The 18,239-nt window shown below is 40.3% G+C and overlaps 1 protein-coding gene across 2 annotated transcripts in view; it reads right to left on the reverse strand.

The window, feature by feature from the left end:
- Positions 1–18,239, reverse strand: part of NPSR1 (neuropeptide S receptor 1) — a 57,554-nt gene that overhangs the window by 17,653 nt on the left and 21,662 nt on the right. For both annotated transcript variants that reach the window (XM_027665019.1, XM_027665018.1), the window contains exon 3: positions 68–171. In XM_027665019.1, coding sequence (XP_027520820.1) covers positions 68–171 — 104 coding nt within the window. The remainder of the gene's footprint in view (positions 1–67; positions 172–18,239) is intronic.

The following is an 18,239-nucleotide window of genomic DNA, read 5'->3' on the forward strand; positions in this document are numbered from 1 at the left end:
GGTTTCCTGCTGTGGGGACACAAAGCACAGCAGCTTGGGCATACAGGGGAGCATGAGGTTTCTATACCTGGAAGTAGCGAACGATTCTGCAAACGATATCAGGAGCCATAAAATCTCCAGTGTAGCGCCAAATTATGTCAGTCATTATATTTATGAGTCCCGTGAATGAATCTGCAAAGAAAATTAACTGAAGAAGTATTAAAAGAAGCAAATAATTACCACAGGTGAGCCACAGAGCTGGGTATGACCCTCGGGATGTACCAGCTTCCCCACTCCTGAGGGCAGCCAAGCCACAACTAGTCAGCTGAGAATGCTAGAGGAGCTGGGAAAGCTTCCAAAGGTTTGTGTATTTATTTTCTTGCTTTCTTAATTTACCACCAATCCATTCAGGCAGACAGCAAGATTCCTCTAAGCATGGGAGACCATAGCTGGCTTCTCATGCACACATCTTTCCACTGCCCTCTGGGCTGCAGTTCAGTCTGGCTGGCACTGCAAACAGGTCAGATGAGCTGGGTCCTTAAAGTCCTTTCTCCTCTTCATTGCTTACAAAGAGGTGTGAGGTGACCAGCACTCCAGCCCTAGGCTGGATGCAGGTCCTGGTCTGTACCCGCATGACTAAAATTAACTAAGATCCATTCCTCCTCAAATAACAAGTTGCCTTTTTTTGTGAGTAGAGGTGCATAAAAATTTCCCTATGGGTGTTAATCTCACATACACCTAAACATTTTAGGCTTATCTGTGAGAGAAATGGAAGGGACAGCCTGATGGGCCTGATCCTGCAGTATGCCGGGTTCACTGCCATCTACAAAGGGTCACCAGGTTTTCCATGAGGTGTGAATAAAAAACATAGCACTGGGGAAGCTGTAGGTTAGTGTCTAAATGTGTCAGCTTGATCCCAGCTGTGCCAAATATTGAACTACTTAATGTCCTTTTTTCTTTTTCTGTTATTTCAATTAAAAAGTGTCTCCTACAAAAGCACCTGGAGTGAAAACCAAATGTTGCTAAAATCAGAGGAAATTTTGTCAGGACTTAGTTTGCAAACTTAATTAATTAATGACCAACCCTGTCTTGTCTGCTTAAAGTTAACCTACTTATGCCTGTACTTTTACTTTCTCCGAATTAAATACACCTCAGGCTATTTTTTTTTTTTTTAGAAAATCTAAGGAGATATTCCAGCCTTTGTTCTGCTTGTTGAACAAGTGAGTGCTCACAGAGATGCAGGTTTTACAAACAAATTGCAAGAACCGGTGCTCCTGTTGTACATATGGGCGATATTAAGTTTTGCCTCTAAAACCAAGTTCTCTCTGTAGGACCAAATTTTCTAAGCGTAGTCCAGGGAAGAAAATGTGCATCAATCCAGTATCCTGCCACTTCAAGTAACATAGCATATTGCTCTTCTTGCACAGACTACCATAAAGGGAGAGAGCAGGTTAGGAAAACATTTTGTGAAATTTATCATGACAAAACCAAGCAATATGAAGAAATAGCTTCAATTTAAAAATTTCAGGGTGGTGAAGTAAAGTGTTTCATTATGATATCACCATATTACATTTGAAAACCACCTCTAAAGTTTAGTGTGATTAAGGTATTCTAACCCCCAAGTCAGAAGATTGTGATTTTAAATTTATGCCTTTGGAAACAAGATATTTCAATAATTTAAAAAAAATGTTTTGAGAAGTAAATAGTTTGAGCCAGTATTTCCAAGCAAACAGGCATGGGTTTTTCAAAACAGGGTTCTACTAAGCCCTTTGAAATTACAGAAATTCCAGATACTTCTAGCCGGAAACTGAGATCTCAGCTTAATGCTTCGGAAAAAGCAACTTGTTTTGCTTCACTGGAAAACCAGGATATTTTTTTCTGTATCAGTAATTCTTTATCTCCTCATTTTTTCCTTCATTTATCTTGTCTTTTTCTTCACGGGTCAGTTCAAAATTAAATGAGTGTAGCTATATTTCCTCCCTCCTTATGACTTTATTGTTCAATTAATAGTAGTTTGCTCTTTATTCTCACAGTGTTTCCCAACCCTGTCTTCTCTCTCTTCTCTCTTCCCCTGCCTCCATAGAGAAGGAAGTTTGTGGTTTGAAGCCTTATGTTAAATGTTGCTCATTGATTAGAGAGATAGGGCACGGAATGATTGTTCCTTTGATGAGTATAGTGGCTTTAAGGCTTTACTGAAAAGACTGTAGGTTATTAAGGTGGTCTTTGAAAAAAAAAACACAGAGTGTTAAGTTTTTCAAAAAGTGAAATGCATTCTCCAGCAGTGGTTCCAACCCATCCCTTCCCCTTTCCTTACTCCTGAATTATTGATTCATATTCTCTCTCTCTCTCTCCAATAGTGAAATATTCATTGGTTCAAAGCAATACACATCAATAGAATTTCACCTCAGGGTATCCTCTCCCTTTTCATGGTCTGAGGAACTGCCAAGCAGGTGCTAAATGGGGGCTCAGCTTTCCTCCAGAGGGGGAGATCGAGAGGACTGCCCTCCTTCCTACCAATCTGAGAGCTCTGGAGAGAAAAGGGAGGGAGAAGGGAAAGCACCTCAGCTATTTGCTCATTTCCCTCTTCTCATCACCATTTTCCTATACCTTTCCAATGCATCAGGATAGTGCTTTGAAGGTACATCCTGCAGCTGTGATGAGAGATGGGACAGTGTCCTGGTGCTTTCCTTCATGCAAGCAATTTGGGCAGTTCCAGAAGCTTATGGCCACATCAGCTTTTTAGTTTGCATCAGTACCGTGGGTTTTAACCTGTGGGTGGCCCCCACTTCACTGACTTATATGATGGACATCCATAGGGTAATGAGCCTTTGCTTCAGCTGTTGCTCAACTCAAAGTTATTCTCCAGGGTGCCCTTCATGAATCCTACACCATGTACCTGCTAGCCAGTGCTCAGGCTGAGGGACCATAGAGGGGTTTACTCAGCTGAAGCAGACCCCTCTCTGCAAATGCACAGAGTGAATATCAGCTCTATCCTTTTCATGCTACAGGTCTCTTCCTGCTGCATAGCATACCTACAAATATATCTATAGCCTTAAGTACTTCAGAAGCTTTAAAGACAACTCTAAATTGTCTTTCCCTTGAGATCCATTGAGTGAGGTTTTTCAGGTGACTGCAGAGGTTTTTAAACGAGGTTTAAACTTCACACCTTCTTTGTGCTGTCAGCCTCAGTTCCTCTCCCCCAGCAGTACATTTTAAGAGTTCTTTGTGCTGAGTTTCAGAATCACTGCAAAGGGCTCAGCATGCTCCTCTGAGCATGTGCCCTGAGCACAACACACGTGCATGCCAAAGCCACTGTAGACAGCTGTGAGTGTGTGCCGAGTTTAGTCAGATTTATGTGCCCTTTAAGTAGAGAAATATTCTTCCCGTCAGCGTCCTCATGTCTTCTCAGGTTTTAGAAATCCCTCTTGTCTTTTCAATCCTAAAAGTACCAGACCAACTTTTCTCTCTTCTCCAGTCTTCTGCTGCCTGCTCCAGAGGGTGTTTCTTATCCTATCCCTGCAAAGCCAAAGCACCAGACTCTCTCACTATGACACAACTGCACACCTTTAGAGGATCTGTCCTGCAGACACATGTTACTTTATATAGGGCCACCAAGTAAATAATGTGCCTTGTGCAGGTGATCAGACAGTATACAGGAAACATTATATGTAATCTGAATTGCTGTAATAAAGGTTAGTGTGTGTAAGTCACCTGGTTTCAGCAATGAATTCTCAGCAGATCACACATTCCTTGGCTGCTTTCAGCAAGCTTACACCTCAGTGCATGTCACTGGATGACATCATTGACATCCTCAGTGGTGAATGTCGGGTACAGAAAACTAAGAGAGCTGGTACATTGCTCTAAACCTCGATGTCCTCATTAGTGTAGGTATCCTCACCACTCCTTACTAAGCTGGTGGTTTGCATATTAGATACTTGCGTTCTTTCACTGATGAATGTTTGTGGGCCAAACAACACCAAGATCATTTCTGAAAACTGTACTAATCAACCTTCACTCATAACTGTGTGCAAGCTTGTCATTCCAACTGCTTAATACTCTTCTGGGTTTTTTTACTAAGAAGTGGCATGTGTAGCATGGTTCTGTGTAATCATTGCTAGGCAACAGTGTGGTTATAGGCTCATTTATTTACTTAGAAAAATTGGTAGAAAATCAATTAATGAAATACATTCTCTTTTGATACAAAGTAAAGACAAAGTGCTAATTTGTGACTTTTAAGCCAAATGTAAAACCACAGAAGGATACAGATGAAATGATACCTTGTTGAAGAAAAGGCACGGCACTAGTGTGATAGAGATGGTAGTAGTTTGCTCTTGATGGGAAGTGGAGTTTATATAAACTAATGTAAAAGAAAAATTCCATGAGATTTCAATAGTAAGGAAAAACAGAGGGAGGCAGGGAGGACAGATGGCTTTGCTTGGGTAGAGGGAGGGAGAAACAGCCTATTGGGGTTTGCAAAACTGGACAAGTTTGCAACCCTTCATCTTCCTCCTCGCTGCCACCACCATGGCCACAGCCAGTCCTCAAAAGCAGAACTAGTTTCTGCCTTTACAAACCTGTCAGCATTTCAAAATGCAACATTTTTAAACAGCATTTATCATAAAGGCCAAGAAAATGTCTGAGAAGGAGAAGCACCCTGTTGTTCCCAAAGGAGACTGAAACACGCTGAATATAGTGCTACAACATCTATTGTTGGGAAATATGTCAGGTACTGAAACAACCTGTGAAAATCCTCAGCTCTAAAGACAATATGACCCAAGTTTCCATCATGCTCAGCAAAATCTCTTCGGATTTCTTATGGGCATGACTGAGTGTAGGCATTGCCTCTATGTATATGAGCCCAGGAACTGCTTGGTTCAGGAGGTGATTGTAGTGGCTCGGGTGGTGAGTGCTGCCTCATAGGACTGAGGAGCTCAAAAATGTAAAAAAGAAAACACTGCCCTTGCAGGGACAAATCTGAATATAGGCTTGCTGTTGCTATGAGTGAAACAAATTTTTATGTCAAAAATCCCTCCACAGAGATAGAAATCCATTATAGAAAACACATGGAGGTAATTAGCAATCTGGCGTGGAAATACAGACAGGTTAAAACTGTCTCAGTTAATATGTTCATAGAAATTCATTGACTTGATGGCATTGCCAAAGGGATGTGCCTTGTGGAAACTTGAGGACATTTCTTTCATTACAACTAAAGAGGTTAAGACAAAAATCTGCACTAGCAACTCTGCAAGAAAATATCTCTATCGTTTGATTATTAGTACTGACACCATGCTTCCCTGAAGACACTTACCCTAAAGATGCTCAAAGTCTTTTCTGTCAGAAGTGGAGAGCAGATTGCTGGTGAACTGTGGTGGGTTAAAAAGCTCCATGTCATCTCAGCTGCAGTTTCATCATTTCCCGCTGATTAAAAGAGTTCTATTTAGTTGAATGTGGTGATCCACCACTTCTTGGTGAGTCCGTGCCTCTTACTGAAATTTCCTCTCTCTTTTCATGCCGCTTACAGAGGTATATTTTGTTCTGCTTTGTTGATGGCACCAAGCTGCCCAAGGCACCTCAACGTGGTATGCCAGACAGGGGGTGTAAGCTCCTCATCCCCGCTAAACATTCCATACATCTTATTCTTTTTGGACCTCCCAATGTGCGTTCCTGTCACCTACCACTCCCCAAAGAGCACATCCTCTGGAAGGATCAGAAGCAGCAGTTTACTAATCCCTGCCTGCAATGGGGTGATAGACACTTAAAAACAAAAGAGGCATCACTGCTCTGTGACAAAAATAATGTCCTGTCTATGATTTTTGAACTGATGAGGCAGCCATTGCTGGTCTGCCCTTGCTGCTCTGTATCATGCTTGATGTGCTGTCAGGTAATAACAATCAATGCTGTGAGCTTACCTTTCAAGTTAATAAAACTCGTAGCTGATTTTTTTACAGACCTGAGGGTGCAAGCAATTTAAATTAAGAATTCTTAGGGGTCCTGAAGATTGGCTTGAGGTCAGGCACAGGGCAGAGAGAGCAGGAAAAGCTGTCCTCACTCCTGCAGACACCCTTGAAGCTTGTTCTGTTACTCCCACTCTTCCCGTAGCCTGTATTTTCCACTGAAAATGGCGTGTGGCTTTGCAAGTATTCACTGCACTAGAAATAATTTTGTGGTCATATTAGCTAGAAAATATGCCAAGCCCTCTTCTCTCATTCAGCAGCTGATGGTGAAATAGGTTATGTACCTCCTCTGGCAACTGTAGGACAAGATACTTTCAAGACACTTAGAGGATACCTTTTGAAATTATTATATTTTAGCTCTTTAAATGCTGAGCCCCAAGAGCCTAGTGTGTTGCCTCTCCATGCAGTCATGGTGCAGTGAGGGGCTACATGTGGAGCAGGTGTGAATGTGAGAGTCACCCTCATGTTTGTATTTTGTGGCCTCTTTATTTATTTCAAGTGGCACCTGGCATTTTCCAGAAGAAAAAATACTTCTAAGATACCAGATACCAAACAAGTCCATTTTAATTCTTTCCTTCCCCAACATCTTGTACATAGATTCTTCTTCTGTTTCTTCTAAATCCTCCTTACTGATCCTTTTGGCAACCCTTTACCTCAAGTATTTTAAGGACTTGCCGTTCATATCATGGTCACAACAGCAACCACATGGTTATTCTTATCTAAAAAATGTGGACTGTTGTAAGAATATTTTCTGTTGCTGTAGTTCAGGCACTCTGGTGATTATAGTCACCAAATAACCACACTTCTTATAATGCTGCCTTAATTGGCTCAGATATTGTTGATGTAGATACCTTAGTCTAAGTATGAACGGTAAGGATAAAGCCTTCTTTCCTCCCTCACACCAAACTGTAAGTAAGATTCCCACTATGTTCAAGCAGTGATATTGCATGCTGCAGCTCAATTTTTGTCAAACCTTAGGCTTGCCATTGCAGAATAGTAGAGCAATGTTCATTCCCATTTTTGTACCTGCTTTGTCTCCCCTGGTGTTTGCTGATAGCATGAACAAAAGCATACTGGCAAGATTCATTGGCAAATTCCCTTGAAAAATCACCACGTGGAAAAGATAGAATACGCAAATGTATGCTGAGCTGCTTTCCATTAAATATCCTGCAATGCCAGAACAGGCTGAAAATTCGTTACATGTGGTCTGGATCTCAGTCCTATAATTGAGCTGAATTTGGTTAAAATAGACTTCTAAGTGTTTGGTCTTATTAGAACAACTAAGTCTCTGTAGCGCCGTATGTGTATCTTTGACCTGAATTCCATAAATCCTGTTAAACATTTGTAAACATTTGGTCACTAGCTAGGCAATGGAGTTAAAGGAAGTGACTCTCCAGAGAAAACCTGTAAAAGACATGAATGTGAGTTGGGCAGATTGGCAGGGGACAAAGTACCGCATGAAAATGTTGGATGTATTGTCCCACAGCCCTTTGCATAGATGGATAAAAGGAAATTTGTGTTATTGTTGGTGACACAAAGACAATATAACTCAGAATGATAAATAAATATCACTTGCTTTACTATGCAAGAGGGGAATAGAAAAAAACCCCTATCTTCTTAATGTAACTTTTTGTTTCACTGCTTTTTTAGTGCATGCAAAGGCTATTTCCAGCATACTTTCCATTTGATTGCAATTAGAAACCCTGCAGAACAGACGATGGACTAAAAAATGTTAATGATATATTGGTATATCTAATGTCAAATTTTAAAGTCTTGTCTTTTAATGAGAGCTAATGAGATCCTAAATGATGATTCCAAGTGTAGTCATTATGGCCATGCTATTGGCAGCACCATGCTCATGCAGTCCTGTTTCTCAGTGTTTGCTGCCAGTATATGAAGAAGCTGGATAGAAAACTCCACATATCTACCTTCATTTAATAATAGAAGTCAAACTCTCATGGGGAGTAACTGTAAAAATAAATGTCTCCTGTGTCAGATGAAAATCCTGCCTGTATATCCATCAGGGAATCAAACAGGTATCCATACAATTTAGAAGCAACATATTTTTCAAGCAATTCAGAAAGAAATCCACTTCCCCCCTTGATGCTGAAGTGTCGGGCCCAAAGGATTATACAATTTGTCTGCCAAGCACCTTTTATTAAAAACAAAAATAAAAACAGACATAGCACAACTGACATTAGAATTTGAATATCTGAAACAGGCTGAAGGTAGAAAAACCATAATCAGTCCTTCAGGACCACAGAACAATTCTGTAGCTGTCAAAACAAGAATTAAGGCTTCCTATAAAACTGGGATAAATTGGCACAGCAAAAGCAGACTGTTGCTGATGTAGAAAATACGTGATTCAGTCTGTTGACTGCCAAATGTATCTATATAGCATACTCAGGGCTACCACCAGGCCACAGGAATGGTTATCGAAATACCAGCCATCCTAATGTCTGCTTTTTCTCTGGAACCCTATAGAAAACCCCTAGTTCACCTCTTGCCCTTCATGTTTCCTTGTGCCTCATTATATGCAATAGATGTGATAAGAATAAAAATGCAACTGTTATTCTTGTGCTCTGCCTTGTCCAAAAAACCTGTTGCTTTGAAGTAATTTATGAAAAGATACATTAAACAGGACCAAAGTTTTGCCAGCCAGACTTAAGAGGTGCTGCTGCTCTGTTTTCCCAAAGTACTAATATGAATAAAGGCTGTGCCTACGCCACCCAAGCACCGTGTCTGTGGCATTACATGGACCTGGTGCATCAGATGTTCATCAGTGTGGCCAAGTCAGACCTCTCTGACAGCACTGGATGTACACACTCCTTCCCTGGGGTCCCAAAGAGTTCAACCTGAGACTGATATGGTGGCACAAAATGCCTCTCAAAGACCTACACAGAACTTTGCAAAAAGGGAGTCAAAATCTCCCACCAGTGTCAAAAGTCTTTGGATTTCATGTGATTGTTAGTTTGAGGGCTAAGCCAGCCAGCAGCTGTGTCAAGGTTGGAATTCCAGCTCAAAACCAAAAACAGAGCATTCTAAAATCATAAAGGAAATTAGTTTTTTCAAAATGTCTGTCTTCTTTTCCTGACCAAAAATTTATGAGTATCTTTGAGATGAATAACCAGATATTTGGATTTTCCCTGCAGGTAATTCACTGAGATTGATGATTGTAAAGAGTATAAACAATAACTGCAATTTGAAAACTAAAATCAATTTGCTTCTGCCTTTTCCACATCCTCTCGGTCAGCATTCTAGCAACGTACTTCTGAAATTGGAATATCTTCCAAAATAATGAATGAATATGAAATTTTTTATTTATTTACAATTCACACTGAAAATGTAACTCTGTGGGAAAAGCTTCATGAAGATGAAAGTGTCTTTATCTACTTCTGAAGGAATGAACGGTCAAAAAGGGATGTGAGTACTTTTACAAACCTGTTAGTATCATAGGATAATTCAGGTTGGAAACTACCTTTAAAATCATAGAGGAATAAATAATGTAATCCACAGGCTGTATAAATTCATCAATCTGATGAATTTGTAATCCCTATCTTTTTAGGAACATTTTCTACAAAGCACAAAAAATGCACTGTTGAAACATTGTTTGCTGAAAACAGTACTAACCTACCAAATGTATTTGAAAATGTATTTGATATATTAATGAGCAGGTGCTTAAGGATTTGGGAATGAAATTGAAAATGTATAATGCTATCTTGCAAGAGTGGGTAGTCCATTCATTTGTGACATTTCAGGATGATCAAATTAATCTTGAGCAGGAGTAAAATATTTTGTTTGTAATATTATCTGCACATGAAGAGGTCCAATAAAAGAACTCAAAACCATTTCCTTTCACAGATCCTTTCAAATTTAGATAGACATTATGAACATGTAAGTGAAGCACAGAGTTATTTAAAAGCATACCTCGAAGGGCATGGTTTTGGAAGCACTGCTTTGTTTTTCTGATGGATCTTATTGAATTGATTTTTTTCAGTCTATTTTTATTAGCTGGGTAGAGCATTCACAGAAGTGCAATTGTGTATTGTAATTTCACTTTGGTCACAGTAATTTTCTTTCTTGTGTCTCCCAAGCAGTCTTCTAGAAAATGCAGCAGTTGATATTGAACTGCTTGCAATCCACTCAGGCAGCTCATAAAAACATTATTAAAAGGCAAATGTCCTTTGTGCTCATTACTTCTAAACCACACAAGCTGAAGAGCCTTAATACTTCTAAGGCATTTTAATATATTGAGATGTGCTCTACTGGAGTTAGTGTCATGGCTTTCCAGCTGAAAACTTGTGCTCTCCTGTCAGTCACTGGTTTGATGTGCCTCTGACTCTCCTTCCAGTTCAAGAGGTCAGTTGTCTAAGTGTGGGTTGCTGGAAATTTCAACAACTGGCAGGTAGCACATGTATTCTTTCTGGAGTCATCTCTTATCTCTGACAGAAAGAAACTTTTCAGAGCATGCTGAAGCATCTCCTTGATACTAGTGAGTGTCCTCCTCCCAAACCATGGAGGCTCTGGAGATGCGCAGTCCTGCAAGGTGCTCTAGCTCACCTGCTACTGTGAATCTGTCCCCAGAGTGAGAGTTCTGGGAGACCTGTGAAGGCCACAGAGGAAAAGAGTACTTCCTATGCCCATGTGTTGTGTGCACTTTACCAGGTAGAATAATAATGAAGCCATTTTAAAGATATCCTTGATGTTCACTGAGGAAGTGTCATAGTGCTTTAGTTTCTGATTGCATTAAACAACAATCATCTTCCCACCTCCTAAGATTATCCCTTGCTCAGCAACATCCATGAATGTGATGTTCGAACATGTGAGTTTTCTCCTTTACCTAAAGAATTGAGAGCACATCTGAGGATGTGCTTTCAGTCAAAATCAGTCACTGTGCAGGTGATCTGCAGCTTTCCCCAGAAAGTGGAGAGCAACAATACTTGCTGTAGAGTTCAACAGCTGAATAAGTATTGCCTTGTAGTGTACTGGGGACTTTTTCCATCACAGCAGCTGTCCTGGGTTAGGGTATTCTTTTCCTCATTGTAGATTTTGTTTTCTGTAAATTTTGCAGTAATTATCTTCATCTTTTTTTGTATCTTGTCTATCTCTACTGTAAACTAAGCATTAACTTTATATTGTCTACAGGGTCCAGGTTTTATATCCTAAGAAGACTTTCTGCAAATTGCAGTTATAAAGGATGTTGGAATATCTAAGACCTTCACACAGACAACAGACACCACTCTAGTCAATATCAAATTGTCAATATATAATTTATTTTTTTCGGTTGGCCTCAAAATCTTTATTCCAAATAACGATTTCTCTATTGGCATGTGATTTCCCCTAAAAGGGAAATTATTTTTCCTTTTGGTGTATTAGTGGAATATACTTCCCCTTTCATAATAAGTAAACTGTACTGCCTTCATTTTCTCCTCTCCACTGCTCCCCTCACCATCCTCCACTTCCAGCTCTAAATGTGGATATTTGATAATCGGATAACTGTGGTCTAAATAGGGTGTGTGTGTTCCTCCCAGAAAGAGCACCTAAAAGTTGTTTTCAGTGGTGGAGTTTATGCTTCCACCATAACCAAAAGAAATTAGTAGCCAATGAGCTGAAACTCAGTTTTAAGTACACTAGTTGTTCCATGCTACATGCCTTTGGAGATGGTATGCACTTACAGTAAGGTAGCTTTGGAGTACAATACATGCTGACAGAAAATCCATACTTGAGGAAATCTACACTCACTTTTCCCTGCCCCAGACACAATGCACAACACTTTCATTCTGAGTTCCATCAACCACCCATTTTCTCCAAAGTGTCAGAACATTGAACACCTTTGTCTCACCCACTCTACAACCAGGTTCCAGTTAGCTAAGGTGCTACATGCCCACATTACTCAAAAATTTCTTGTTCAACAAGTGTTTGCTGTAGAAGAGGCAGGAAGTGGTTTTGAGAAATACCTGAGGGATGCAAGAGGTGCCCTATTTTGAACAAACTGAGTTGATTTACTCACTGCATGGAAGGCAAACTGGGAATTTGGGAGGTACTTGGTGAATAACATAGTGTGGTGTTCCACTGAACTGTCCAAGCAATAAAAGCTAGTATCCCTGTGTAGGGAGACTTAGAGACAGTCTTCACTTACAGCCAGGTTGCAGGGGTAAAGGATATGTTATTGATTTGTTTATTTAAGAAGCTTCAGTGTTTGAGAGAGATAATATTTTACAGCATAATGAGAGGACACTCCAGAGAAACTAGGTTGATGTGCAACTCATGTGGTTGACACATATTAATATTAGATTAGACACCTCTGCAAAGCAAAGATTTCAGGTGGGTAATCTTATTGCTGTGCTGTCTTTTGTGCATTAAAATTTCATGAGAGTTTCTGTCTTAGAGCAATGAGATTTGCCACTAATAACTCTTTGACACAAAGAAACTTACTTGATGTTTGAGTACTACAACACTGTAAAAACTCATCAGAGAAGATGATTAGAGATTGGAAATGCATGCACTGAATGAGTGGATCGGTGCTGTAGTACAGAATTTCATGGGTCCCATGCAACCAGTACTGTGAGGAATACTTCAAATGGACTCTGCCATTAACAAGCTCAGTATTTAAAATGTGTCAGGCTTGCTGTGTGCCTGCATGGGCTTCTGTCAGGGATAATCAGGAATCCAAATTTAAATTGATTCTGTGAATGAAAGATGGAAGATGAGTCACGGTATCCTCCTTTTAGAGAGGCGAACAAAACACTGAAAGACCCTTACTTTTCCAGGATTATGTACAAAGCTGTCCTCAGAAGTGGTGACACTGGATTCCATGCTAAGGAAAAAGCCACTTCTGCTGTTCAGCTCTTTTAGAGGGGATCTGCTACCAACTTCCACGAATGAACATCTATGACCTCACAGTTCTTGAGAAAAGACTTTAAATAAGAATGTCCCCTTGATTTCTAAAAATATTGCATGTTTCATAAAAGAAAGAATACTGAGCAACAAATGACATTTCTTGTATTTCAGTTGACTTATCAGATATCACTGGAGAGAGAGTTTCCTAACAAGCAGTGAAATTACCATATTTAATATACCTTAAATTGTTTCTCTGGACTTCATAGTAATATAGCAGTAACTCCAGCAAACCCACAACACATTAGAAACCCAGTGTATATACAATCCCTATCTCTGCACCATGGGAAAGCCATTTTCCAAGAGGGCTGTCCATCCCTTCCACATGTGGCATCAGCTCCCATTTTTTCCCTGCCTTTGGGAACTGAAAAAGGATAGAAATCAGTTCTTCTATTCAAAACTAGAAAATATCCATCAGTAGAACAACACCATCTTAAAATGTAGAGGGGTTTTGGTTTTTTTTCAGGAAATATTTAAGCTTCTCTTTTTTGTCATGTATCTTCAGGTTCCCGCAACTTCAAGGCAAACTGTTTCCTTGTGCTGAAATCACTCTATTCACCTCCTCTAGTCTGCAGGCTTCTGGATATTAGGATAATGTTTTTTCTATTGTTATTTTACAATGAAAGTAAAAATGTCTTGCAAGAAAAAATTCTTGCTGTTCATTATCAGCAACCTCTAAGAAACTGGCATGATCAACTGCGTCTGCTTTTCAAAGTTGTTAATGCTATTCCTTAAGAAGTAGCAAAAAGTCTGACTTGTAAATGAAATGTTTGGAGATTTGTCCAGATGTAATATCCATCCTATTTTGACCAATCACGTTCTTGTTAAGCAGGTCTTCACTCTTCTCTCATTCTTGCTACTTTCTGCTAATGTAATAGGAGTGATTTACCTGCAAGTTTCTTTTGAATTTCAAGGTTCGGGCTATGGAGTGTGTGTGTGTGTGTGTACGTGTATTAAATTTGTGCAGAAACAGAATGAAGTGCTAAAACACATCAGATCTTTCAGGTTGCTCTTTTCAGCAACACAGTAGGGCACAACACTTACTGAACTCAATGATCTTGGAGGTCTTTTCTAACCTAGTTGATTCTATGATCCTAAAGGTTCTCCTTTAAGCCTGATCAGGCAGCTGTATGTAGTGTTAATGCACAGGTTTGGAGTAAAATTTGTCACTTAAGCTACACTTCTATTCCAGATCCCATTTAGATCTCTGCAACTACCTGAAAGGAGGTTGTAAAAAGGTGGGTGTCAGTCTATTCTCCTAAGTATCAAGAAATAGACCACGTGGAAATGAACTCAAGTTGTGTCAAGGGAAGTTTGCTTTGGGTATTAGGAAAGACTTCTTCACAGAAAGGGTGGTCAAGCATTGGAACAGTCTGATCAGGAAAGGGATTGAGTCAGCATGACTGGAAGTATTTAAAAGATGTGTAGATGTGGTACTTAGGGACATGATTTAATGATGGAGTTGGCAGTGTTAGGTTGGACTCGATGACCTTTTCCAGCCTAAACAATTCTATGATTTTATAAATAAATTGTGTTTTGGGCAGTGCCTAGAAAAGCTTGGACAAATTCCAGATAGCAGTTTAGAAAAGAGCTGAGCACCAAAGAAATATTCTTCTACTTTCCATCAGGTAACATGTTGCTATGCCTTGCTGTGTTTAAAAATGAACAAATAAAAAAGGTGGGGAGAAACAACGCTGTAAAATTTGTATTCGTGGATGGGATTTAAATCAGAGCCTTCTGAGGTCTGATTGAAATGGAGAAAGATTAGGTTCTTAGTTGTCAAAGATGAATAGTAATCCTGACATATTTGGTGACATATGAACACTGAAGGGATTTATATAGTCAACTTTAGAGATCAAAATTAGGAATTGAATCCTCCTGTACAAGTCAGTGAAACTTAAAGGCAACTTAGAGTGCTTTTCTCTATTGGCTATAAATGAAGCATAGGGCATCTTATCCTACAGTGAGGAGTCTAAAATAGATGGCATGAATAATCCCTAAAATGAGTACCAGTGTGCAAGAATGCAGTCATGAAATTTAATCTAATTATGTCTGTGACAGTTATGTCCCATTCTGCTTCCCAGGACTGTTTTCAAGACGTATGCTTCCTTTAGACCTAATTCTGTTCACATGGCAAGAAATTAGCAGAGCATTTTCCCTCTACCTTTCCTGCTTTAATGATGCTCTTTAATGAAGCAAAAGGTGTAATGTTCCAAATAACAGTAACTTCCTCAGGTGAAGAAGGTCACAAATTAAAATCCTTTTGGCTCAAAGATCTGCAAATGTAAATTGTCACCTAGGTACTCAACCACTGGACTATAAGAGAACAAAGATGTCTGAAGATACTTGCCTAAGTCACATTTTACTCAGCTAACTAGAAAATTTACTAAGATAGGAATTTCATTGTTCTTTTTATATTGTTTCTTTCAAATAACACATGGTCACTCTAGCATATGAGCCCAGACCACATTGCGTTTTTGTTTTACAGCCCTCAAAGTGCTGTAGTTGCCCAGACAAACCTTTATAATCTCCACATAGCCCTATGGTATCAGCAGAGCTGTGATGGTGCCGTAATTTAGCTGCACAGTGCAAGTCTCACCACAGGGTTAGAGAAATCATATTGCAGGTGAAAGTGGGGGTAAAAAACTACTAACAAAAAAACAGCTGAAAGGAAGTGCTTTCATTTTAATCACACAGATGTCTAGTCAGGAAAAGCATTCACATGCAAAGATCTAAAAGAATGACAGCTCCTTTTGAAATAATACAAATAGTGAATGTGGACCGCCTATGTGGAAATCTGTAGGTGGTTAAGTGGAATCAAGTTTAGGTTCTGAGTGTGTGTGTCTATTGAAACGAGAAAATGATGCCTTTGATAAGGATAGGGCATCTAATGTCCATTCATCATTTTTTAATCATTTCAGAAATTACTTATTAGCTGGGAAAAGCAAATAGAACAACTGCTTCCATCCTAGTTTAAAATTGTATTATCTAGGTGAATTTCGGGAGATAGGATTATCACTAAGATGTTCCACTGATGTTATTATTATTTCCATTCTAAGCCTTAGGGATGGCATTCAAAAACACTCCTGGATGGCTTAGAAACAGAAGTGGTGCCTGCTTTTTATTTTAAACATACATATACAGTGGAAAGGAATAATCATTTCATCATCATGGCTAGGCTTCGCGAACAAAGATTTGGGAATCATTGCATACTGTATTGAATATTTATAGGTATGTTTAGAAGCAGGAGGATTTATGAATTAAAGCCTATTAAGTCCCTAAAGGTTATATAAGGAAATACTCTTTTTTTTTTTACAGGAATCCATACCCCTACTCAAAATACATTATTGCTCCATAAAATGCAAGTTAAAGAAAGATAGCTCTGGCTTCAGAGTGTTAAAGTGATTGAGATGCAGAGGAAATGAGGGCATCTCATCTTTGTTGCTAAATTCTCAGGGTCCCAGATGGTCCTTTGCAATGTGATAAAAACCACATCCCCCAGATACTACACTGACATTGATAGCGGAGCCACTGGCAAGCAAGGACAGTGTGTCTGCTGTTTTGCAGTTGTGGAGGAGATGCAGCTTATATCACTAGGCACTTTGAAAATCCCACTCTGAGCTCCTATGTATGATCAACACACAAACTACCCCCTTACAGTATTAGGCACTGTACTTTGAGGAAAGAAAAGACCTTTTTAATGAGTTCTCCTAGCCTTCGTGGACCTCAGTTCTGTACTTGGGGTTATGCTGCGGAATGGTTTTTGCTGCCATTAGGGGATCTGAAGACCACTGTTCAGAGACAACAGACTAAAAATCATTCATTTAAGGATGTCCACCTAGTGGCTTGTGATTGGATTAATTACAAATGATGAATCATGGACATCTTGTTCCTGGATTTTTAGGATTAAAGTAGGCTATATAAATAAAAGTCATTACAGGGTTTTTAAGTGGAAGACTATTCCTACTTCCAGTAGCAAATTTGGAAAGCTCGTTATCTTTATATTGTCACTAATGGGAGGGACATTACATTCTGGGTTAAGAACTGGCTGGATGGCCGGGCTCAGAGAGTGGTGGTGAATGGGGCTGCATCCAGCTGGCGGCCAGTCGCTAGTGGTGTCCCCCAGGGGTCAGTTTTGAGACCAGTTCTGTTTAATATCTTTATTGACTATTTAGATGAGGGGATTGAGTCCACCATTAGCAAATTTGCAGATGACACTAAGATGGAGGGGGAGTGTTGATCAGCTGAAAGGCAGGAGGGCTCTGCAGAGGGACCTGGACAGACTGGACAGTTGGGCTGATTCCAGTGGGATGAGGTTCAACAAGGCCAAGTGCCAGGTCCTCCACTTTGGCCACAACAACCCCATGCAGCGCTACAGGTTGGGAACAGAGTGACTGGAGAGCAGCCAGGCAGAAAGCGACCTGGGAGTTTGGATTGACAGGAAGCTGAACATGAGCCAGCAGTGTGCCCAGGTGGCCAAGAAGGCCAATGGCATCCTGGCCTGGATCAGGAACAGTGTGGCCAACAGGTCCAGGGAAGTGATTCTTCCCCTGTGCTCAGTGCTAGTGAGGCCACACCTGGAGTACTGTGTCCAGTTCTGGGCCCCTCAGTTCAGGAAGGATATTGAGGTGCTGGAGTAGGTCCAGAGAGGAGCAACAAGGCTGGTGAAGGGACTTGAACACAAGTCCTATGAGGAGAGGCTGAGGGAGCTGGGGTTGTTTAGCCTGGAGAAGAGGAGGCTCAGGGGAGACCTCGTCACTCTCTACAACTCCCTGACAGGAGATTGTAGCCAGGTGGGGGTTGGTCTCTTCTCCCAGGCAGCTGTCAGTAAGACAAGAGGGCATGGTCTTAAGATCTGCCAGAGGAGGTTTAGGTTGGATATTAGGAAGAAATTCTTTACAGAGGGGGTAATCAGGCAATGGAATGGGCTGCCCAGGGAGGTGGTGGATTCAGGGTCCCTGGAGGTTTTTAAGATGAGACTGGATGTGGCATTTAGTGCCATGGTCTAGTAACCATGGTGGTAGTGGATCAAAGGTTGGACTTGATGATCTGAGAGGTCTTTTCCAACCCGCATGATTCTATGATTCTGTGATTCTACTATTACAGTTAGGGCACCTCAGCTTTTTTTCTTTTACTTTTGTACTAGTGATACTGTTTCCTACTGCAGTGAGCTAAGATGTGTAGAGTCACTACAAACATGAATACTGTGTCCAGCCCTGCACTTTTCAGTGAGCCCTTGAGAAGATATCTAAAAATACATGAGCACTAAACAAAATACAGTGTAACAAGCTTGTGTCTGAGCTGGTTAAAAACACTTTGAATGCTCTTTGAATTGAATGCTAAAGCAGAAGTAGTTGTCAGCAAACCTGCAGCTCATTTCTACACTCTTGGAGCGTCACATCTCTACAG

Source organism: Corapipo altera, unplaced genomic scaffold (genome assembly GCF_003945725.1).
Source record: "Corapipo altera isolate COAL_440 unplaced genomic scaffold, ASM394572v1 89, whole genome shotgun sequence".
NCBI classification, from domain to species: Eukaryota; Metazoa; Chordata; class Aves; order Passeriformes; family Pipridae; genus Corapipo; species Corapipo altera.